This window comes from Apis mellifera, linkage group LG8 (assembly GCF_003254395.2).
Source record: "Apis mellifera strain DH4 linkage group LG8, Amel_HAv3.1, whole genome shotgun sequence".
In the NCBI taxonomy this organism is placed as follows: domain Eukaryota; kingdom Metazoa; phylum Arthropoda; class Insecta; order Hymenoptera; family Apidae; genus Apis; species Apis mellifera.
Window position 1 is genome coordinate 3,312,955 of NC_037645.1, and position 21,013 is coordinate 3,333,967.

General features: G+C 38.1%; 1 protein-coding gene across 7 annotated transcripts; it reads right to left on the reverse strand.

Moving 5' to 3' along the window:
• Positions 1-2,217: 2,217 nt before the first annotated feature.
• On the reverse strand, positions 2,218-19,738 carry LOC100578698. Of its 7 annotated transcripts, none has more exons than XR_003305148.1 (5): positions 13,202-13,763; positions 12,210-13,051; positions 7,600-7,752; positions 6,828-6,946; positions 2,218-4,338 (listed from the first exon to the last, which is right to left on the reverse strand). XR_003305148.1 is itself a non-coding variant. In XM_026442185.1 (3 exons), exons 1-3 carry the CDS (start codon positions 15,404-15,406, stop codon positions 6,944-6,946), a joined length of 516 nt encoding a protein of 171 aa, XP_026297970.1. In that variant the 5' UTR covers positions 15,407-15,437; the 3' UTR covers positions 6,828-6,943. The 7 variants fall into 7 exon arrangements, 1 of the variants encoding a protein (XP_026297970.1); XR_003305152.1 differs by lacking the exons at positions 12,210-13,051; positions 13,202-13,763 and adding exons at positions 10,150-11,238; positions 11,447-12,188; XR_003305150.1 differs by lacking the exons at positions 12,210-13,051; positions 13,202-13,763 and adding an exon at positions 19,562-19,738.
• Between the last annotated feature and the right edge of the window lie 1,275 nt (positions 19,739-21,013).

A 21,013-nucleotide genomic window follows, 5' to 3' on the forward strand; every position in this document is an offset into this window, starting at 1 on the left:
TATAACCTATATTCTAGTAATGAAAGATCTAATAATAATTCATAATCACTAAAATTAGAGAAATCGAAATCAAGATTAGATGTAATTTAAATCTTCAAAAGAGATTCGTTGATTTTTCTTACAAAAAAATTTTCTTAAACTAGATTCAAATATTGAAATCCTTTTGTACAAGAATTTTGCAGGAATAATAAAAAATAATCTAAACTTGATCTCCTCTCTTAATTCTAAACAAAAAAAGAAAAAAAAATTACTAGAAAAGCGTAGTTATTCGCAAAAATATCTCTGCAATCGTGGCTAAACAACGCGTTCTAACAAGAATCCCGTTTTCCCTAGGAGCACAATCTCTCGAGCACAACCGTGGTCATTACGCTTTCATCCTGTCCGCGCATCTAGCCGGTTCACCCACGATCAAGAAAATTGAAAATGCAGAGATAAACATGCCGCGGCCTGGCTCTGACTTTGAGGAATAATAACGCGAAACGATCGTCAGCGGCTATAGGTCATTAATGTTTTACGAGCACGTAGAGCGCACAGCTGCGTCCGTTCAATTACAACTAACAGGGAGAGTTACGAATACACCTCTTTCCATCTTTCTCCCTCCCCGCATTACAAAGAGATACGAATGCTCTTTCTTTCTCTCTCTGTATATACATCTGCACAGAGTCACGAATGCATTCTCTTTCTCTCTCTCTCTTTCTCTCTGCGTCTGCGCAGTTTCCACCGACCGATACGCGTTTACGTCCATTAATATTAACGGCTTGAAACAACGATAATAGCGGACAACTATAGGGATCCAGAGGTGATTTTCCTTGCCTATGTCGGGTGGACGTTACTGTGGTCTCTGAAACATGTGTATATGGAATAAGAGATGCTTTGTTATCGAGTGATTCCATTACATGCGATAGATATCGAGTGCGATAGATATGGACGTTGGAAATAATTGGTAATCGATACCTGTATCTTATTACCGAATTTTGGTTGTATTTATGGAAAGTTAAGGTTTTGGTATACACGTATTATAGTTTTCGCGTGAATATTCCATAAAATAATAAGTTGTTGTCGAGTAATTTCCATTGTGATTCTAGCAAATGAATATCGAGGTTCAAATAATCGATATATCGTGTATCGTGTTATTGAATTTTGGTTGAATTTTTGAAGAGGTTATGTTCGTCTACTACGGTATCACGTTTCAAGGTTCTGAGAAATGTTGGACGATGGTGTGATGTCGAGCGATTTCATAAGTGAATCCACGAGACGATTTTCTTTTGCTTTATTTTGTTTTAACAAATTGATTGAAATTCTTTTTATGGGACATAATTTAATTCAAAGTAGTTATAAGACGAATATAATGCACTTGATCAATTCGTTAATTTTATCTTCAAAATTTTTATAGACGTTACTGTATATGTATTTTATTATGTACAAGAGAATATGTGAAAAGCAGGACAACAGCACCGGACGTGAGTACACAGATTCTTCCATTTAATGCAAATACATAGTACTCGACAAACGTTAAATTGTACCGTTCATAGAGTTAGATATTATCATAGATTTGTTATTCTGCAAAAAGACATAATGACGGAAGTCCAAGATAGCATCTAATTAAAAAATTGCATCCTGAAATTAATTAAAACATATAAAAGTTTTTCCATTGTGCATTTTACTCTGAAATCTGTAATTTCCTCTATTTTTTTTCTATCTCTTTTATCTTTATTTTCACATAAAAATTCTCTTATCAAATGATCAAGTTTAACTGTAATTTTATAAAAATAAAAATGACAAAAACTTCACACAGTAGTCACATTCTTGACTTTGCAAAAATCTATTCAATTTTTTCTCTTTTTTTCAATCTTCAATCATTCAAATATCTATCATCAAATTCAAATTCAAAAAGATCTATTATATATCAAATAGAGACTTTATTTTATATCTATCAAATTTAAAGATATTCTCTTGTATATTATTTAAATACTTGTGTCTTTCTTTATTCTTTGTTTTCATTTACATATTTGTCTTATTCTTTATTCTGATCTAAATTAATTATCTAAATCACCTAAAATCTTTTTTTTAATCTGTAAAATATGAAACTTTCCACATTCTTATCTTGAATTTTTCCTAGATTTACTAATATTCAATCCAATTAAATTTATTATTCAAATATTCATGTTACTCTACTTTACTTTTGAAAATTTTTATTCTACAATCAACCAAAATCTCCACTTTCAATCATACATTCTTATCCTCAATCTATTCAATGAATTTAATTATTTAAACATTTTTGTGCCTGTTAACTATTTTACTTTTGGCAAGTTCCATTTTTAATCAATTAAAATCCTTTTTCACTGTATAACATCTATCACACTCTCATACAAAACTCTTCCCTTAAGATCCTTAACCTTGTCTTCAACTATAAATCTGAAACAAGTATCTCAAAAGAAGAAAATAAACGCCTTCCTTGCACATTTTACGACTCGTCCCATATTCCATCCAGGAATATCGACTAAGATATCGACGAAAATCGCGAGTAACGACCTAAAACTCGTCTATTCTCGAGTTCCATGCATCGTTCTCCCTCGGTTTCTTCTGCAAACAGTGAATCGCAAGGACGCGATATCGGTCGGGATATCGATCGAGACAACGGCGCTATCGTTGCACGGTAATCTTGGTCCACGGGTGCATATTTCAAGATCGGCATGCGTGAACGATCTCATGGCCGTCGGGTTGCCTTGCGGTCGTGTAACTCACCTTTACAACGTTAATGCGACGGCCACGGAGCTCAGCCTATCATATTTCGCGGCCCAGCTTGCTTGATCGACGAGCCGTGTTTTAATATGCAAATTAAAATGCAAATAATCCGCCTACCCTCTCTCCCTGGGGCGCCCTGCTCTACCATCCCTATTGAGACCCGATCTAAGCTGATCCATCCCTCATGGCAGTTCTTGGTGACCCATCTCGTGGATCCTTTTTGGATATTTTTCTTCTTTTCTTCAACTTCATATCAATATTAGATTTCTTCTTCCTTGGATGTTGTTAAAGTATAAATCCTTTGCAATATTTTTATTTTGAATATGAATACAGGAGGATGGAGAAGAAGAAATTAGAAAGCAAAGATATAGATCTTTTTTATTCTTAATTTTTCACCGAATGAAAAATCGTTCCTTAAATTTTCCAATTTAATATGTTCAAGACTCGAAATCAAATTTTCTTAAAAATGATACACGTGATATTAATTATTATTGCTTTCTCTCGTCTATAACAAGTATTCAGGTTATATTTATCATGCAGTCTAGACATCGTTCTTCGATATTATCGAGAAGTGGAACGCTTTCTTTCGAATTTCGAAAATACGATCGTGCGTTGCAACGTTGTTACGATAGACGCGATTTTGAATCGAGGCGCGAAAGGAATCCTTTTCCCACACGTTTCGTAATAGCGGACAAGAGAAATAAAACGAGGTTATCCTTTCGTTGGATTTTCGATGCGACGCGTAACAATATAAAATCTCGGAATACTTCTTTTCAAAGTACACGAGATACACGGATCAATTCTATTCCACGAAGAAGATCCAACGTAACAAAAGAAAAAACTCTCCATCGATACTCTCCGTCTAGGTTAGGCGCGATCAATCTTCCTCACCGTTATTTGTCACCGCTGCAAACCGCGCATGCGCACCAACATCGAAAAGAGTTTCACGCGTCGCGCCGCGATCGGAGAAGGACAGAACTATACTCGAGAACTAATTGAGTCGTCCGCCCGGCCCCTTCCCTTCCACCCCCTTTCCCCATTTCGAACGCGGGATATACCAAGCCTTTCACGCTATTGATGACCGTTCGTTTAATCTCGTTCCATTCCGCGTCCCCGCATAAAGACCGCTCGTCCATCATAGCGAGATTATGATAGGAGAGGCAACGTCTTCAATGAAGACATTACGCGTACCGATGGCTGGGGGATTCATCTTGGCTTATATACGACCGACCGCGATTGTACCAGCGGAGGAGAGAAGTCGCCTTGAGACTCGCAATCTACGAATCGGGTGTATAGGGATTTTTTCTCTCCCTCTCTCTCCCTCGGTTTCGAGGATGGAACGATGAATCGAACCGGCAGCCTAAGGCCTTTCGAATCGGCTCTAGAAAGGAAGATAAAGCGTTGGAGGGGGGGAGGGTGGAATCGAGCGAGGTTTTCTTTATTTCTCTCTCTCTCTATCTTTTTATCTCCCTATAGGCCAGCAGCTCGAACCTTTGTTCGACACTCTCGGTTTGACACGCTTCGATTCGGTTGCTCGTTGTTCGAGAATTTCGAACTCTTAAAAGTTCGAGATTCCATCCGCCGCTGTTTATTCTGAAAAAGGAGAAGTTTTTTTTAAAAGGGGAGTCTTCTCAACGAGGAGTTTGGAAATTTGATTTTATTTGTCGATACTGTATAAGTAATAGATAGAAATGTTTCCATTATTTTTCCACGCGAATTGAAAATCAGAAAGCATTATTATAATTTCACATTATCGCACGAGTATATTAGGCGTGCCACGATGTTTGAAATTTAAATTCAACTTTCTATCCGCGTATATCATTACATACCTTCATTTCTTATAAACAGATGTAAATGCTTGTTCCCTCGCTACCTGATACCGTATTTCGTATTGCTTCTGTATGTTCCCCATGTTTCACAGAACGCGGCGTAGCATCGCATATAAATTCGTGGTATTGAAATTCAATTCTATAACTAGAATGGACGTTAATAAAAGTCGTTGAAAGTGATAAATTCGGAATCTTCGTTTTCCCTTTTTCCTTTGAAACACTTAACGCTTACCAAAATAGAAATTTCAGGCCGAAAAGGGTGGAAGAAACGTGACACACTTTCACGCAAAACCATATTTACTAGATACACGCCCAAATCCATCCACGTTCGACCATTACGTATTCATCTCGAGTATTTTTCATGAAGAAACCTACGACGAAACTATAATGGAAACAAAAAAGATATCTTTAAAAAAAATATATATATATATTTCACTCACGAATCGTGTACAAGCATTATTGAAAAAAAAATTATTTTTCTCCTTAATATCGATTTTGTTTATACGACTTTAACGAGAAAGAGAATGGCTCAACAAAATCCATAAAAATTGACCCTTCGAAAGGGTTAATCACAGCAAGCAAAATTCCAACAAACTATATATATATATATATATAGCGCAGAACTTAATTCATAGCTCTTCTGCGTGCACATCACCTGTGTAATTAAATTCCTTACAGATGGAACGATGGTGGATGCAATTTACCGAGCAAGAACTTCCGTTAAACGACACCCTGTCCGAACACGACGTTGTTCAATGCATAGCAAGTAGCTCTAAAAGATCGGTTGGCTCGTAACGTTCGGCCTACGAAGGAATCGAATGAATCTGCTTATCCTCCTGCCTCGGCCTTGCACCACGTACATTGGATCACGAAAGTATCCAGAAGCCTTAATATATATCGGCATATATTATATACGTCGATTCAACGAAATAGGATTCTAAAATTCTGACAAATCCTCTGATCTCTCGTACTTGTTGTTCTTTGATGCCCGCCAATCTTATGGTTTATGAGCGTTGTATGCGTTCTTGGTATTTCTTTAAAACTTTTTTTCGTTGAAATTGTTGATTTAGATCAAAACGAATGAGCTTTAAATATATTGCATTCGTATTTATTGCTCTCTCTCTCTCTGCATTTCAATATCTGTTCAATGGATTGAAATTATTCATTCACCTTTAATTAAGAAACAACATAAATTTTCTTGTCCACGAGGATTGTAATTGTAGGTAATTAAAGTATACCTTACATATGTATTTCAATTTTATCATTAATTTTTATAATGATTTATGAGAAGAGAAGAGGTTTAATTTAAAGTCTACCTCAAGAAAAAGATGCTGGACAAAGATCCTGTTCATTATGAGAAATAATATAATTAAATAGATATAAAACATGAAATTTAATGAGAAAACTTTCCTGCTTCTTTCCTCTCAAAGAAAATTTAAGAAATTTATGATCTTATGATTGATACTGGAAAGTATTCGACGTTTGTAATTAAAAAGGAGTTCCATATAATAAAATGATAAAATCCTATAATGAAATCATAAAGCACTCATAAACCAATAATTGCCAAAGTTTAAAAAACTTTTATAATAGATCCCTAAAACATCCATCAAACATTCAATATCAACAAAAAAAAATTATTAAACTTTTTAAAATAGCAATTAATCCATAATTGCTTAACCATAACAATTTTTGATAAATCTCTTTGTAATTTGAAGTAACTACTAAAAATAATACAACTTTAAAAAAATTACAATCAAATCCTTCACTAAATCCAACCTAACCTAAAATAGCATTCTGATCCTTAAAAATATCGATTACAAACCATACAAAAATATCCCTAGACTTTGTACACACTAATCACTACCAACATACCTATATTCTTTCCTACAATAATTCATCCACGCTTTATCGCAATGCACAAACACCATACATTATCGACAAATAAAAATAAAAATAATTTGAAATCACAGTGACAAACACCTGTGAACAGATAAACCTGTGAAAGTCTTAAATCTTCGATTCGGCAACTGCAGCACGCGGTTGCATTATCGCGAGAGAGCAAACGTTGGTTTGGTAAGGGTGGAGGGCGAGGAAGGTGGGCAAGCTAGAGGAAAAGAAGAAGGAGAAGAAAGAGAAGGTGGAGGAGGCGGAGGAGGAGGAGGAGGAGGAGGAGGGCACGTTGGCGTCGCCTGGAATGCCCGCGGACCACGAACGGTGCCGGTACGACGGGTTTACCTTTTACAGCCTACCTACCGGTCGTTTCACTGCGACTGCACCTTCCACGTCTGCATCACCGCTCTTTTCCATCCTCGAATTTCACCTGGCCGGATAAAGGGTCTAATTGTCCTTTTCGACGCACGGATATTCCTTCACTGTTGGATAACCACAATTAATACATTATAACGTAGATATTTGAAATTTTATGGATATCGTATAATACGTGTTTAAGAAACTTGCTATTGAAATTTGAAGAGTATTTGAATAGAAATTGTAAAGGAAATATTTACATTCTTTGGAATTAATAATGGAAAAAAATTCACCGTTTAATATCAATATTGCTTCGTTCTCTGCAAATCAAAGCTTATCACGAAAAGGCTTCCAACATTATACATTCTCAAATATTAACAATTACATTTGCAAAACACGATCTCATCGCGGAATATTTACATTTTTGAAATCACATCTACAAGTTTCCTTATCAACTTGGTAAACACTTGGTAAACGTCGATACGTTTCATACGTAACAACTAATAAAATAACGTAAACAGTATACGAATATCTCATTATCTCCTCGAAATATGTTAGAATAAGAAAATATACGTACATATATTATTCCCTCGGTTTGCATTCGGTGGCTTAATTATTGACACTCGGCGAATCGAATTAATTAGCTTAACTCGTTCCAAGAGAATGGCAAAGAAGGAGGAGGAGGAGGAGGAGGAGGATGAGGTAACCGCAAGAATCGTCTCTAAGATGTCACAATTTCCACGATAATGTTTATTCATGATCACGATTAGCCACTTACCACGCAGCCTATCGCTCCCTGCTCCGTACCTCGTGAATTTTCATGGGCCATTACTTTCTCGTTCTTGAGAATCGATCCGATCTTGATGCACGAATCCTCTTTCTCTCTCTCCCCCCGTTTCGAGTCGGTGGAGAACGGCATAGAAGATCCGCTCTACAAAAAAATATTTAAGTTTCTCTTAATTCGAAACAATTCCAAGTTCTTAATGTATTATTACAAACTCTCTATTTTTCAATAAGAAAAATCAGAGATGAGAATGAAATTCTAAAAAATCGTCTACCAGATGCAACTAATACAATGATACGTTTTTATTGGAAGGTTAGGTGACAGACGCAATTAGACCCATTTAAGTTTCTCTTAATTCGAAACAATTCCAAGTATTATTACAAACTCTCTATTTTTCAATAAGAAAAATCAGAGATGAGAATGAAATTCGCATTGTTACAAAATCGTCTACCAGATGCAACTAATACTAATGATACATTTTTATTGGAAGGTTAGGTGACAGACGCAATTAGACCCTATTTAAGTTTCTCTTAATTCGAAACAATTCCAAGTAATATATTATTACAAACTCTCTATTTTTCAATAAGAAAAATCAGAGATGAGAATGAAATTCTAAAAAATCGTCTACCAGATGCAACTAATACGATGATACGTTTTTGATTGGAAGGTTAGGTGACAGACGCAATTAGATCCTATTTAAGTTTCTCTTAATTCGAAACAATTCCAAGTATTATTACAAACTCTCTATTCTTCAATAAGAAAAATCAGAGATGAGAATGAAATTCGCATTATTACAAAATCGTCTACCAGATGCAACTAATACAATGATACGTTTTTATTGGAAGGTTAGGTGACAGACGCAATTAGACCCTATTTAAATTTCTCTTAATTCGAAACAATTCCAAGTAATATATTATTACAAAATCGTCTACCAGATGCAACTACTAATACATGATACGTTTTTATTGGAAGGTTAGGTGACAGACGTAATTAGACTCTATTTAAGTTTCTCTTAATTCGAAACAATTCCAAGTAATATATTATTACAAACTCTCTATTTTTCAATAAGAAAAATCAGAGATGAGAATGAAATTCTAAAAAATCGTCTACCAGATGCAACTAATACGATGATACGTTTTTATTGGAAGGTTAGGTGACAGACGCAATTAGACCCATTTAAGTTTCTCTTAATTCGAAACAATTCCAAGTAATATATTATTACAAAATCGTCTACCAGATGCAACTACTAATACATGATACGTTTTTATTGGAAGGTTAGGTGACAGACGTAATTAGACTCTATTTAAGTTTCTCTTAATTCGAAACAATTCCAAGTAATATATTATTACAAACTCTCTATTTTTCAATAAGAAAAATCAGAGATGAGAATGAAATTCTAAAAAATCGTCTACCAGATGCAACTAATACAATGATACGTTTTTATTGGAAGGTTAGGTGACAGACGTAATTAGACCCATTTAAGTTTCTCTTAATTCGAAATAATTCCAAGTATTATTACAAACTCTCTATTTTTCAATAAGAAAAATCAGAGATGAGAATGAAATTCTAAAAAATCGTCTACCAGATGCAACTAATACGATGATACGTTTTTATTGGAAGGTTAGGTGACAGACGCAATTAGACCCATTTAAGTTTCTCTTAATTCGAAACAATTCCAAGTAATATATTATTACAAAATCGTCTACCAGATGCAACTACTAATACATGATACGTTTTTATTGGAAGGTTAGGTGACAGACGTAATTAGACTCTATTTAAGTTTCTCTTAATTCGAAACAATTCCAAGTAATATATTATTACAAACTCTCTATTTTTCAATAAGAAAAATCAGAGATGAGAATGAAATTCTAAAAAATCGTCTACCAGATGCAACTAATACAATGATACGTTTTTATGGGAAGGTTAGGTGACAGACGCAATTTGACCCATTAGCACAATCGCATAACGCGGTTAACGGAACCGGCGGAGGCGCAGACCGGAAAACAGCGGCGCGATTCAGAATGCCGACGCGTGCCGCATCGCGCTCGCCTTGCCCTCTATGTCCATATACGCGAGTGGTCGCGTTGCTCGGCTCAGAGCACGCGCATGCGTGCGCGCTCTGACGATCAGGAATTCCTCCGGATCGTTGTGCAACGCGCACCACTATAAAACACAAATTCTTTCCAACTTTTTTCATCGGAAAAAAAGGAAACTTATTCCACGATATATTAATTTTCTAAAATAATTCTTCACAATATCTCTCTAAAACGCGTATACCGATGTACAATACAAAAATCTTCTCTCCATCGAGACTTTTTAAGGAGTTAAGCCTAATCGTCCGGGGATGAGGAGCAGGTAGCCGCGAAGTCGGATGAGGAACGCGGGCATCGGCGTACGTGCGCAGGGAAGAAGACAGGTCCGGTTTGTCGGACGTGGGCGCGATGCCTTCCTCCCCACAATCATCTCCCCTCGCGCGTACCCTTGTCACCGGCTCCGCTCCCCCTTTCAAGGATTTCGGACGAAAGGTTGGCGGGTACAACGCACCCTGAAAGCCAGGACGTTGTCCCTTAGACGCCTACGTCTCCATCTCTCCTTCTCTCCTCCGCTTATAGACGAAACCAGGTGGCGAAGGACCAGGTGGCGGTGAATTTCTAAGAAAGGCCGTGCAATTTTCGAGCGGTCTTGTTAGCCGACACGCGAAAATTTATCACCCTCGTCCTCGTTACAAACGGCTAACTCGTCTCTCGTGCCTTCGCGCGATAGGGTATCATCATCACCGCGGCGTGATGAGCGGCGTGGATGTAATGAGCGGAATTACTTCGATGGAAAAGTTTCCTGTATCATTCGACGAGATTGAGTCCGTATGTCTGCCGATTCGGATCTGGAAAGAGGAGGAGGAGGAGGGTGTTTTATGGCGTGCGTGCGAGGGGAAATTCGAGATATCGTTCTTTCGTGGCGAGAAGGATAAAGGTAGAGATTGGATTTGGGTTTGGATTTTTTTTTTAACGAGGATACGGTTCAGAGTGTATTGCACGATGATTTAGGGATGGGTAATTGTAATGTAAGATTTTTGCAGGATTTGGATAATTTAAATAGTTGATAATCTTTTGAATTGGCAAGACTTAAAATTTAATCTCAAGGAACGTGGTCGAGGCAGGTCACGAAACGCGATGTTGGGTATTAATTCGGAGTTGTTAACAGGATTTCGCGTCAGCCAGGTCGAATTGTCACGCCATCCCCCCGTATTCTACACGTACGCTTAGATTTATCTTAATCGGCGAATCTAAGAAGCCGAAAACCAGTCCTCCCCGAAAAAGAATTGAAAAAGAGTCGAGATCGTTCTTTCGAGAGCGGATCGAATTAGGTGACAGGCGAGGAATTTGAGCGGCAAAAAACCGAACATGTCGTCCTCGTAAGCGTCAAATGCGTACACGGAAAAAAGAAATACGGGGGACGAGCATTATTGAAGAGGACCAGTTTAGTTATCCGGACATTTTTTTCTAATCCTCGTGACAAGATAGAATTAAGATGGATCGTCCGAGAGGACTTGTTGTGAACGCTCGACTTTTTGAAGAGTTAGGATAAAGATTTCCAATTTACGGTCTCCTCTTTTTTTTCAGATCGATGAAATTCCTAGAACAGATCAAAGAACGGATTAGAATCGCGTGTTTTTCACGACAGAGATTCGTAAAATAATAATTTGCGAAAGAACCAATCAACATCGAAGCAATAAGCTGTACTAATAAATAATTTTTAATCTAAAAATTAAAAAATTAAAGGAATGAATAAATGAAAAAGTTTAACTGCGCCTAGCAAGCTGTAATCTGTGGAAAAACTTTACCAACATCTCGTTCCCAGATCTTCTCTCCGAGCAACAAGAAAGATCGATAAAATACGCTTATTAGCGACAATTAGAGAAGAGAACAGGGTAGGCAAGTGGTCTGATTGGACGGAGAACAATACGGCGGGGCGAAGTTTGCGCTTGTACGGGTCACTGGTGCACACTGGAGGACCGTTAGGAGTGGAAACATTGTGCATAGCCACGGGCATATAATCCCAAGAACTTCCAAGAAACGATCGCTCATTGATCCTAGGCCTCCGCTATGGACGACGACATAGGTCACGTCCACATAACGGTTACCCACGAAGGACACGTGCCTCGAAACTCCACGGCTCAGGCTAATCAACTTGACACCAGCAGGAAACTGCCATTGTGATCGAAACCGCCTGCTGCGCTTTTATATCACGAGCGTACTCGTGTAATTTTTTCCCCCCCTTTTCTTCAAAGACGTGAATAGTTTTGACCACGAAACTTTTACAACGAAGTTGTGCGACAAGGATACGAGTTTATACATGAATTTTTCGAACGTGTGAAGTGTTTTTGGAGATACGAGATTTTTAGATTTGTAACAGATTTATTCGAAAGTTGTTCGGAATTAAGAATTTATCGAATTGATATTTTAGAATTTTGTACGGCTCGCTCTCGATGCTATCTGATCGAATGAATAAATTTTAATGTATAATCGTCTGTGGTATACACGACGAGCAAATGAGAAACTTGTTTTGTTTATACCAGAGCGTAATAAACTTGGAGGATTACTCACCTAGTAAGAATGTTTTCATCACGCTGTTTTTGTTGACATTCTTCTGTTCTAGTTCTACGTTTCACTTAATACGATCTCGACACGGAACGAATTAACCATATATTACAGCAGGATAAATTTATATTTTAATAATTTCAAATTCGATAAAGCCCGAAATAGCGCAATATCGAAGCAAAAAAAGTGATCAAAGATATTATACGAGGAATATTCCAAGCAGTCGATTAACGAGAAAAAAGAACGAAAATAAGCCGCACTGTCTCGTATAATTCGATCAGAAATCAATATTCGTTAAAAAGAAAAAGAAAAGAAAAAAAAAAACACGATCCACGAGCGATACAAGATTATTTCCCTCGAAATATATTTTCACGCGTGATTAATATTTTACATAAGCAGATACACGTATCCAAGTTCACGGCATCCGTAGGATCTGGTATTCAAGCATGCGCGTAATGCAACGTTGATTTCTCGGCGAACGAGCGAAAAAGGAAGGCAATAAACGTCAACCGGCATGGGAACATCCTGTCCAAGATCGCCCAAGGGTCGATCGCGTTGGAAAACCAACGTGATCCATGAAGTACGATCTATCAAGTTACAGTTAACTCACTGGCGGCCGACGTGTTATCAATCGATAACAGACGATAACATGGGCGAGCGTAGCTGGGCAATTAACTAGTCAAGGCTATTGGCCAAGCCCTTGACGAATGAAAGGTATGTCAGAGATGATGATATTTCACGATCGAAAACATCGATAATCGTTGCTTGCTTTTGCTCGTGGGTACGATGGTGAATGGCGTTAAGATTATTTTGATCGTCGTACAGGAACGGAATGATACCAGAGAAATCTGTCATCAAATCTCGAATTAATATTGAAAAGTAAAGATATAAACGTGGAAATTAAATTAAGATATTCAATTTCAATGTAGAATAATAATCACGAATCACAAAATTAGAATCACGAGACTAGAAATTTCTCAAAGATGAACGTTTCTAACCTCAAAAAAGAAATTCCTCGATTCTTCAAATTAACTCTTCTTCTAATCGCGTTTTTCTAATCTCTCAATCTCAATCTCAATTTTATACGTCGAAAATGATACAAAGTTGAACGCAGCCACGCAATCACTATCACTACCGAATTTAACGTAACGATGCAAAGTCTACCATTTAACCTCACAAATCTTCACGAGTCTCTTCTTCTGCGAACCACTCAAGCGCACTTATCCAAACTATCCAAGTTTCCCTCGTATCTGGTTATGCTAATTACACAATTATTGTCGAGACGTATTCGCGTGCCACGTTTAAACGTTAAAAAAGTCCCCGTATCCCATAAATAATAACTTCATCTCGTACAAATGGCGGCCGTTCGAGACGAGCTCTGTGATTCTCTCTCCACGCGCCCTCTATAATTCTCGTGCGCGTGGGAATTTGAGTTTTCCCTCGATCCTTCTTTCCCTTCTCCACTATGGAGAGAGAACTATGTCACGGGAGGAGGCCACGTTTGAACAGCCACAAATTCAACCGATCACCGTGGCGGGTACAACATTCCATCGGGGCAAAAACGCGTAAATTACGCGACGAACAGGGCGTCATTATTGGAACGAGCAAGAGACCTGGCACACACTGCGCAGGACGCTTTCCCCCCTTGCCTCTATCCCACCGCTACACTCTCATAAGTACATAAATTAGCCGTACGGCAGCCCGAGCAAAAAGCTACACGACGGAAGAGGTAACGGGCGACGTCTGAACGCGACACGCGAGTGAATCGCGGCCTGCACGTGGGAGAGCAGAAGCAAATAAAGTAACGAATAAAGAATAGAGTCTACTACTGTGTGCCAGTTGGACAAGCCGTGCAGCATCATTAGCCGCGACGTCCAGCTTCTGATTTCCTTCGTTCGCCTACCCGTCGTCCCAAGGCGAAACCGAACCGACGAGATGCGCAGCCGACATTTTGTTATGTTAACGCGGGAATACGATTTGCTCGAAGGTATACACTTTGCTCGAGGTTATATTCGAGGTTATGTTTTTTCGGTGTGTTTCTCGGTTTGCTAGAATAACTCACTGGAGATTTATATTTAGCGTGTATCGTGTAATGTGCACCAAATATGCGTATATAGTGTCTCGCTTTGATGGATAAATCTATTATATGAAAATACTTCGTACGAATACGCGTCTGATTTCGAATTATTTTATTATCGAGAAAATTTTGTTTGAAAAAATACTTTCTATCGTATTAAATTAGCATAATTAATCGTATTCTTTATATAAATCTCTAGATATAGAATCATTCCAACACGAAATTGAATTTTTATACAAGATATTTTGTAAACTATGCAATGGTTAAAAGGCTGCTTTCGATTGACCTTTTTACCAAATGCACACACTTTCGCCGATCCCACGCATCCCGATTTCTCTCGACGCTTTGAACGTGTCCTTTAATGTTGCTTGTAATTAGATGCTTCGAATTTTTTTTATCGACATTCCTACGTGTTTCTTCTCGAGATCGATAACTCTCTTTTACTTTTATTTCCAATTAAATCTATCATACATATTTGCATTTCACTTGTTAACTTAGTAGAACCATTCTTTCAAAATGAATTCCTACTACAATGGCTTCCAATTTTACGATTGAAACCATTCAAAATCTGTTTTAAAATTAATATAATACAAAAGAAACAAAGATTATAAATTCCAACGACGCAGAAAAGAAACATCGGAAGCGTAGGTCGTTGGCTCGGCGAATACGCAAGGGATCAACAAACAAAGTAGGGGGATAAGAAGGGGGGTTACCACGTGTATACGTACACATACATTTATACATATATATTTACCCGTGCACTTACACATATTCTCCTATATAAGCAGAGAGGGCAACGTGCAGCATCATTAGCCAGGACGTCGAGGACTCGCGATTTCCGTCTGCTCGTTTGTGGGACGAGACGTTCACGAAGGTAGGGAGGAGAGGGAGGAGGGGGGAAGGGCTGGCCGCCCTTATCTGGCGAGGGGGGGCCTCCGAGTGAATGGTACCCGGTACTTTGTTCTCGGTTCCTGGTACAACCGGTGCTCTCCTCTCCTCGACAGATATTCGAACATTCGGGTTCGATGAACCCTGGTTCGAGGGGGCCTTCTCCTCCCCTCCCTCCCCCCCCTCTTCCCATCTCCCTTTCCGTGGACACTGGAGCGGTGGCCAGGGCAGCGCCCATCTGCGAAACGACCGACACCGCCGTTATCCATCTGCCTTCGGGATTCCGCGATTCGTTAACATTCTTGCCGAATCGCTCCCTCCGACCGGGGGACCGTCGAAGAAGTTGAAGATCGTCCCGATTCGATGAAGTTGGGTGCGCGGTTTTTTGCTGCCAGCTCCCTTTGCGACGATTCTCGTCGTGATTGATATATTTTTTTTTTTTAGAAAATTGAATTTTTGGACGCTCGATGACGAGGAGAAATTGGGAAGGAAGGGATAATTTAGTTATTATTTGGTGGAGAATGCGAGAATTGGGATGTTTGAAATTGACGAGTGATTTAGATTTCGAAATTAAAAGATTTCTTGAAAGGAGAGAGATTCGATATTCGAAGAATTCGAAGTAATTTGTGGATTAATTAGAAATATGGATTCGAAGGAATTATTTTTGAAAAATTGTGGATAATTTTGTTATTAAAAAATCTATCCGTGTACGAGCGTGTAGGATCGATGAAAAGATCCTTCAGATCCTCGAAGTCTTAATCGAAAACATACGAAGTTTCTCCGGCTCGTAAGAGAATAAACAACGAGTTATTGCTGGAAAGATTTATAGAGAGATGGTAAATCAACATGGCTAACGTTAGCGCGCACCAAGCACCACGTCCCTCTCTCCTTTCTGTAAATCATTTCAATCAATCTAAATCATCTAGATAATTTGCCGCAGATTAATTTCAACGAGGATTATTATTACTTCGGTCAATTATCGATTCGTGCATAAATGTCTCTCGCGAAGATAAATTTTAAACCGAGGAAATATTTTATAAATAGCTTCGAGATAATTAACACGTAATATCACCAATTCCACCAGTTTTTCATTTTCATTTGACGGGATCATCGTCTCGATATTTTATAGTTTTTCTAATTTTAAAAATTATCCGCTTTCGAGGAAAATATATATACGTACACCATTCAAAAATCCTACAATCCTACATCCTTTTAACGAAACTATCATAGATCATATTCTTTAATATCAACACCTCTCCTATTTTTCTTTCTTTCGCAACGTTAAAAAATATGTAAAATTACGCGTCGTTGGAGTAATATCGAGGAAAAAAGAAAATAATTCGAGTAAAGAATCTTGTGGAGAATGAAAGCTTTCACCCGGATATATCTCCGCCCGTAAACCACGAGCCGAGGGGACTGGCCTATTGGCAGATCAAAGCGGCACTTAGGGTTAATCGCGGAACGCTTTTTCGTGGCAACGATGTTCGCCGATAACTTCGATGCCATTGAATCGTGCGCACGGATCCGGCCATTAACCGGCCAACCGCGGGAGAAAACATACTTTAGACATTAACATTGCGGCCGTTTCGTAGCGAGCGGCGTTCCCTCCTAATGGCTTAAAGGACAATGAAAGGTCGAGGTGAAACTTTATCAATGGCGCGCCTTTCGAACCTTCCCTCGAACGTAACACGGACCATTTAGGATGAAATCTAGGTTTCTCAGCTTTTCGTTCTTTCAAATCTTCCAAGCCCATTTATAATTGAAAATGTGCATACGCGATACAACAATGGACAGTCAATTATCACGAATTGAACAAGAATATTGCACTATGAGATTATATGCATTCCAATATCAATTATGTAAATTCTATAAAATGATTAATATTCTAAAAATATCATTTACACAATATTTTCGTGAATTTATCGCGCGAGATATTAAGTTGGATAATATACACTTCGAATAAAATCGGATCGATTCAGAGGGTGCGTGTTCGTCGAGGATGTTGTTCGAGGGGCGTTCCATTCTCTCTGGATATAGCGTATCCACGCTGCATGAGTTATCGCCGAGGAGAGAAACTAGTGTGTACGTTATTTATTTCGCGGATTTAGTGCATTTCTTTATCTAAAGATCGAATAATTTTTACAAGACGAGAAAAGGTAGCTAAAGAATCGATGGAAATAATCCCTATAACTCTGATCAAAACCGTGGATCGATTTCAGAAAAATTTATCTATTCTTTTCGATCGAATTTCTTCGAATTCGAAGAAGAGATGAAAAATCGATGAAAATCGGGGACGAGACGTCGTTCGTTCAAACCTCGTAAATCTAATAATAACGCCCTCGCAAGGGGGGAGGAAAATCGAGCCCATGCGTCGGTTAGAATTTTGTATGGGCGTGTCGCGGCCGTAAACCTTTAAAATACGATGTTCCCCCGGTGGACACGTTAATTGCTACGTACGAATCGGGCGGATGAAAGCCGGCCCGGTTTGATAAATTGCGTTGTTAAGCCATTCGTGTACAGGCGTTATCCACGCGATACCGTGGTGTCTATGATCAAGCGTGTGTTGCTCACCTGGTCTCTGATCTTTCGGCTCTGATAAATCGGCCGCCGAAGGACTCTCTCCCTCTCTCTCTCTCTCTCTCTCAGAGGCCCATCCGCGACCTCGAGAAGTCGCCCCCCGCGCTCCCCGCTCGCCCTCTTCTTTTAACAGAGGTGCTGTTCGCGCACGCTGCCTTCTTCCTTCCTTCCTTCCTTCCTTCCTTTCTTCCTTCCTCTCCCCACTCCGCCATCCGCCCATCCCCTCCACCGCAGCCGCGCTCTTCCGCGAGGGAGGGGGGCGAACCGTGCGCTCGGCCCGATCGAGGATTCTTTGGGGATACTGAGGGGGCTGCGGAGAGCATTGGCGGGTATGGCGGGCAGATAGGCATGCGTTGAATGCATAACATTTTTATCTGATCGGAAGGAAACGTGCACACACGCCGGCGAAATGCGAACGACCGGGCGAAATCTGGAAGTGAAAATTCAAGCGTTTCAGCGAAGGGGGAGGAGGGAGAGGGAGAAAGATTGGCGCGTGTAATTTGAAATCGAATTTTAATTATTTGATTCGAGCTTCGAATATTTTCAAGATTAAAACGGTTTGATATTGGAGAAAATTTTTGGAAGAGTAATTATTCGATGTTGATAAGAGAGAATGGAGATAAATCTTTTGCTTTTTAAATCTTCGAGAGCGATATTCTTAATTTTGATGCGTTCAATATTGATATACGGGATAATAAGAAGGGACAGACGTATACGCGTTTAATAATTGGGTTTATACCCGACAAACTGAATTTCATTTCAAACTGTCTGAAATCAATTATGATTAACCCGCAACAATAAAATTTATTTGCCATCTCGAATTTATCTCCCTTATCCGCGATCCTTTATTACCATCGTCCCGAACAGAATCGAATCTCTAATTACTTTCATTATCTGGTAATTGATACGGGAAATATAACAGGTTGTAATTAAAACTCGTATCTTGTACGGGGGCAATTTTCACTTTTACGTAGCGATTCCTATTTTACCGATCGGTTGAAAGCGTGCCGTTGAGAAACGAAGAAGAAAAAAAAAAAATCTCGCTGCCCATTCAACCGTGCTCCGTGTAAAACGTCATCGACAACGCAATCGAGTTTTATCGATTCGATTTTCTTCTCCACGATTGTTAAACAGGCAGCCGCCCGTTGATTCAACTCTTCCGCGACGCGCGGTAAAATTCAAAGCGTCACGCTTCAACGAGAAAAGTCGCAACAGTGAATTTTCACTCGCAATCGGCCACTTTCACACGACTTTCCTTTGATTTTTTTTTTGCAAAACAAATTATAACGCTTGATAAAGAAATTATTTCTCCTTTTTTCCAAAATAAAACGGAAAAATTTACTTCTGTCAAGATCGTGGCGTAAATTTTGTTTACATTACAATTCTTCCAAGAAAAATTAGAATTATTGTTTTTCAAAGTGTAATAAAAATTTTATTTAAATCGCGGAATTGCATTAAATTCTCGAGAGCGCAATTTCTATTTTTATCTTATCACGTTTCATTGGATCTCTATTCCGTTTCGAACGAAATATTAACCCGCGATAATTTCTTTCCTTCGCGAGAGAGGATGTTCCGTCTACATCTGTTCGCGCTCGTCGGATCGAAGATGAAACGGTTGATGCTGTCAGCTACGATCATACGGGCGAGTAGAGGGTTAATAAAGATGTTATTGAAGATTCGTGAATGATACCGTCGCTCGGAGTGCAACTTCGCGATGATGATCTCTAATCCGATCGAAACGAATGATTTTATCCGATTTTATTATCCGATTATCGTGCAATTTCTTCCATTCGATAATCATGATAATAATAATAACCTTTTTTTCCCAGAACTCGGCGGAATATTTTTCGAGATTGCAAAGAAGTTAATTAAGTAGATCGCTTTCCTAATGCTTCGCGTTTTCCCAGCATTTGGTTCTCGCACTGCAACATAAAATTTGATAAAATTGTTAGGGAGAATTTCTTCTTCTTTTGATTTCTTTTGAATAAATTACTCGATCGATTAATATATCGTGAAATCTTTTAATCGATGAATTGTTTATAAAAAAATAAAAGCAAGAAAAAGAAAAACGAATTTTTTAATTTAAGATTCTTATTAATAATCCTTTTAATTAATAATAATTCACGGATTGTTAAACGAGATTGGTATTCGCGTCCGTGCTAGGAGAAGGTTTCTCGAGTAATGATCGAATTGTAAATATTTCGTTCTGTTCGCCTTTCGAATTAAATACATTTTAATTGTATATACATTTGTGTATAGAATTGTGTATACATTTGCGGACGAGTATTATTCTCGCGATAAAGGAAAGAATTTTATTTGTGTACGTTGTATATAATGGAAATGAAATTTTTTACAAATTTTTTTTTAATACATCCTTCGAAGAGTTTTTAAATTAAGTTTTGTTATTTAATTTTTTATTATTTATTGATTAATATTGATAATATTTGTTATCGGATAATTTAAAAATTAAAATCCTTTCGTACAATTAAAAGAAATTTTAAAAAATCCAAAATTCTTTTCTTTATCTGACACGATAAAATTCTATAACGGAGGATAAAAGGAGCGGAAATGTTCAAAGAATTTTTTAAATTTTGGATTTTATTACCAAGTGTAGTAATTTTGGCAATTACAAATTTATCCCTGTGAACATTGTCAATTTATAAATTTCGATCAAAACTCTTTACTTTATCGTCCCTGCATTTCCGCATTTCTGTTCATTCACCTTTCCATTTCCGTGTTGCAGACCAACAATGCATTGTAACGTGGAATAAACGTACGAATACCTCGTTGCAGCCGATTCAGCTGCAACCAGGTTTATACCTCTCCGCAGCAACATATCCCGCATATTAAAGTTATTCTACTAAATCTTGCACTGGTGTGGAAAGTGGGCGTAGGGGAAAAAATTGATTTATAGAGAAAACGAGTGTTAACAATGATTTGTGGCCGCCCTAACCCTCCTTCCAATTTAATTCCGTTGCTTAAACGTTGACGTTAAATTTACATAATAAATCAATTTTACGTTTGAATATTAATTTATCCTTTTCCATAAAATAAAATCCTTTCCTTCTAACCTTCCTTCTAATTTAATTTCTTAAACGTTGACGTTAAATTTAAAATTTTTGATAAATTAATTTCCACGATCAACAATCAATTTTATATTTGAATATTAATTTATCCTTTTCTATAAAATTCTTCATTCACGAGAGAATATCATTCGTCCACACAAATGTATACACACATGTGATTAAATTCGAAATTTATACAAAAA

Bases quoted from the DNA above. Each gene is read 5' to 3' on its own strand.
- LOC100578698 (XM_026442185.1), bottom strand. From the start codon at position 15,406: ATGGGCGCTGCCCTGGCCACCGCTCCAGTGTCCACGGAAAGGGAGATG. The intron at 7,753-15,046 runs GTAAGTGCACGG...ATTTTTTTGTAG, and splicing joins GCTTATATAGGAGAATATGT to AGCGGATCTTCTATGCCGTT.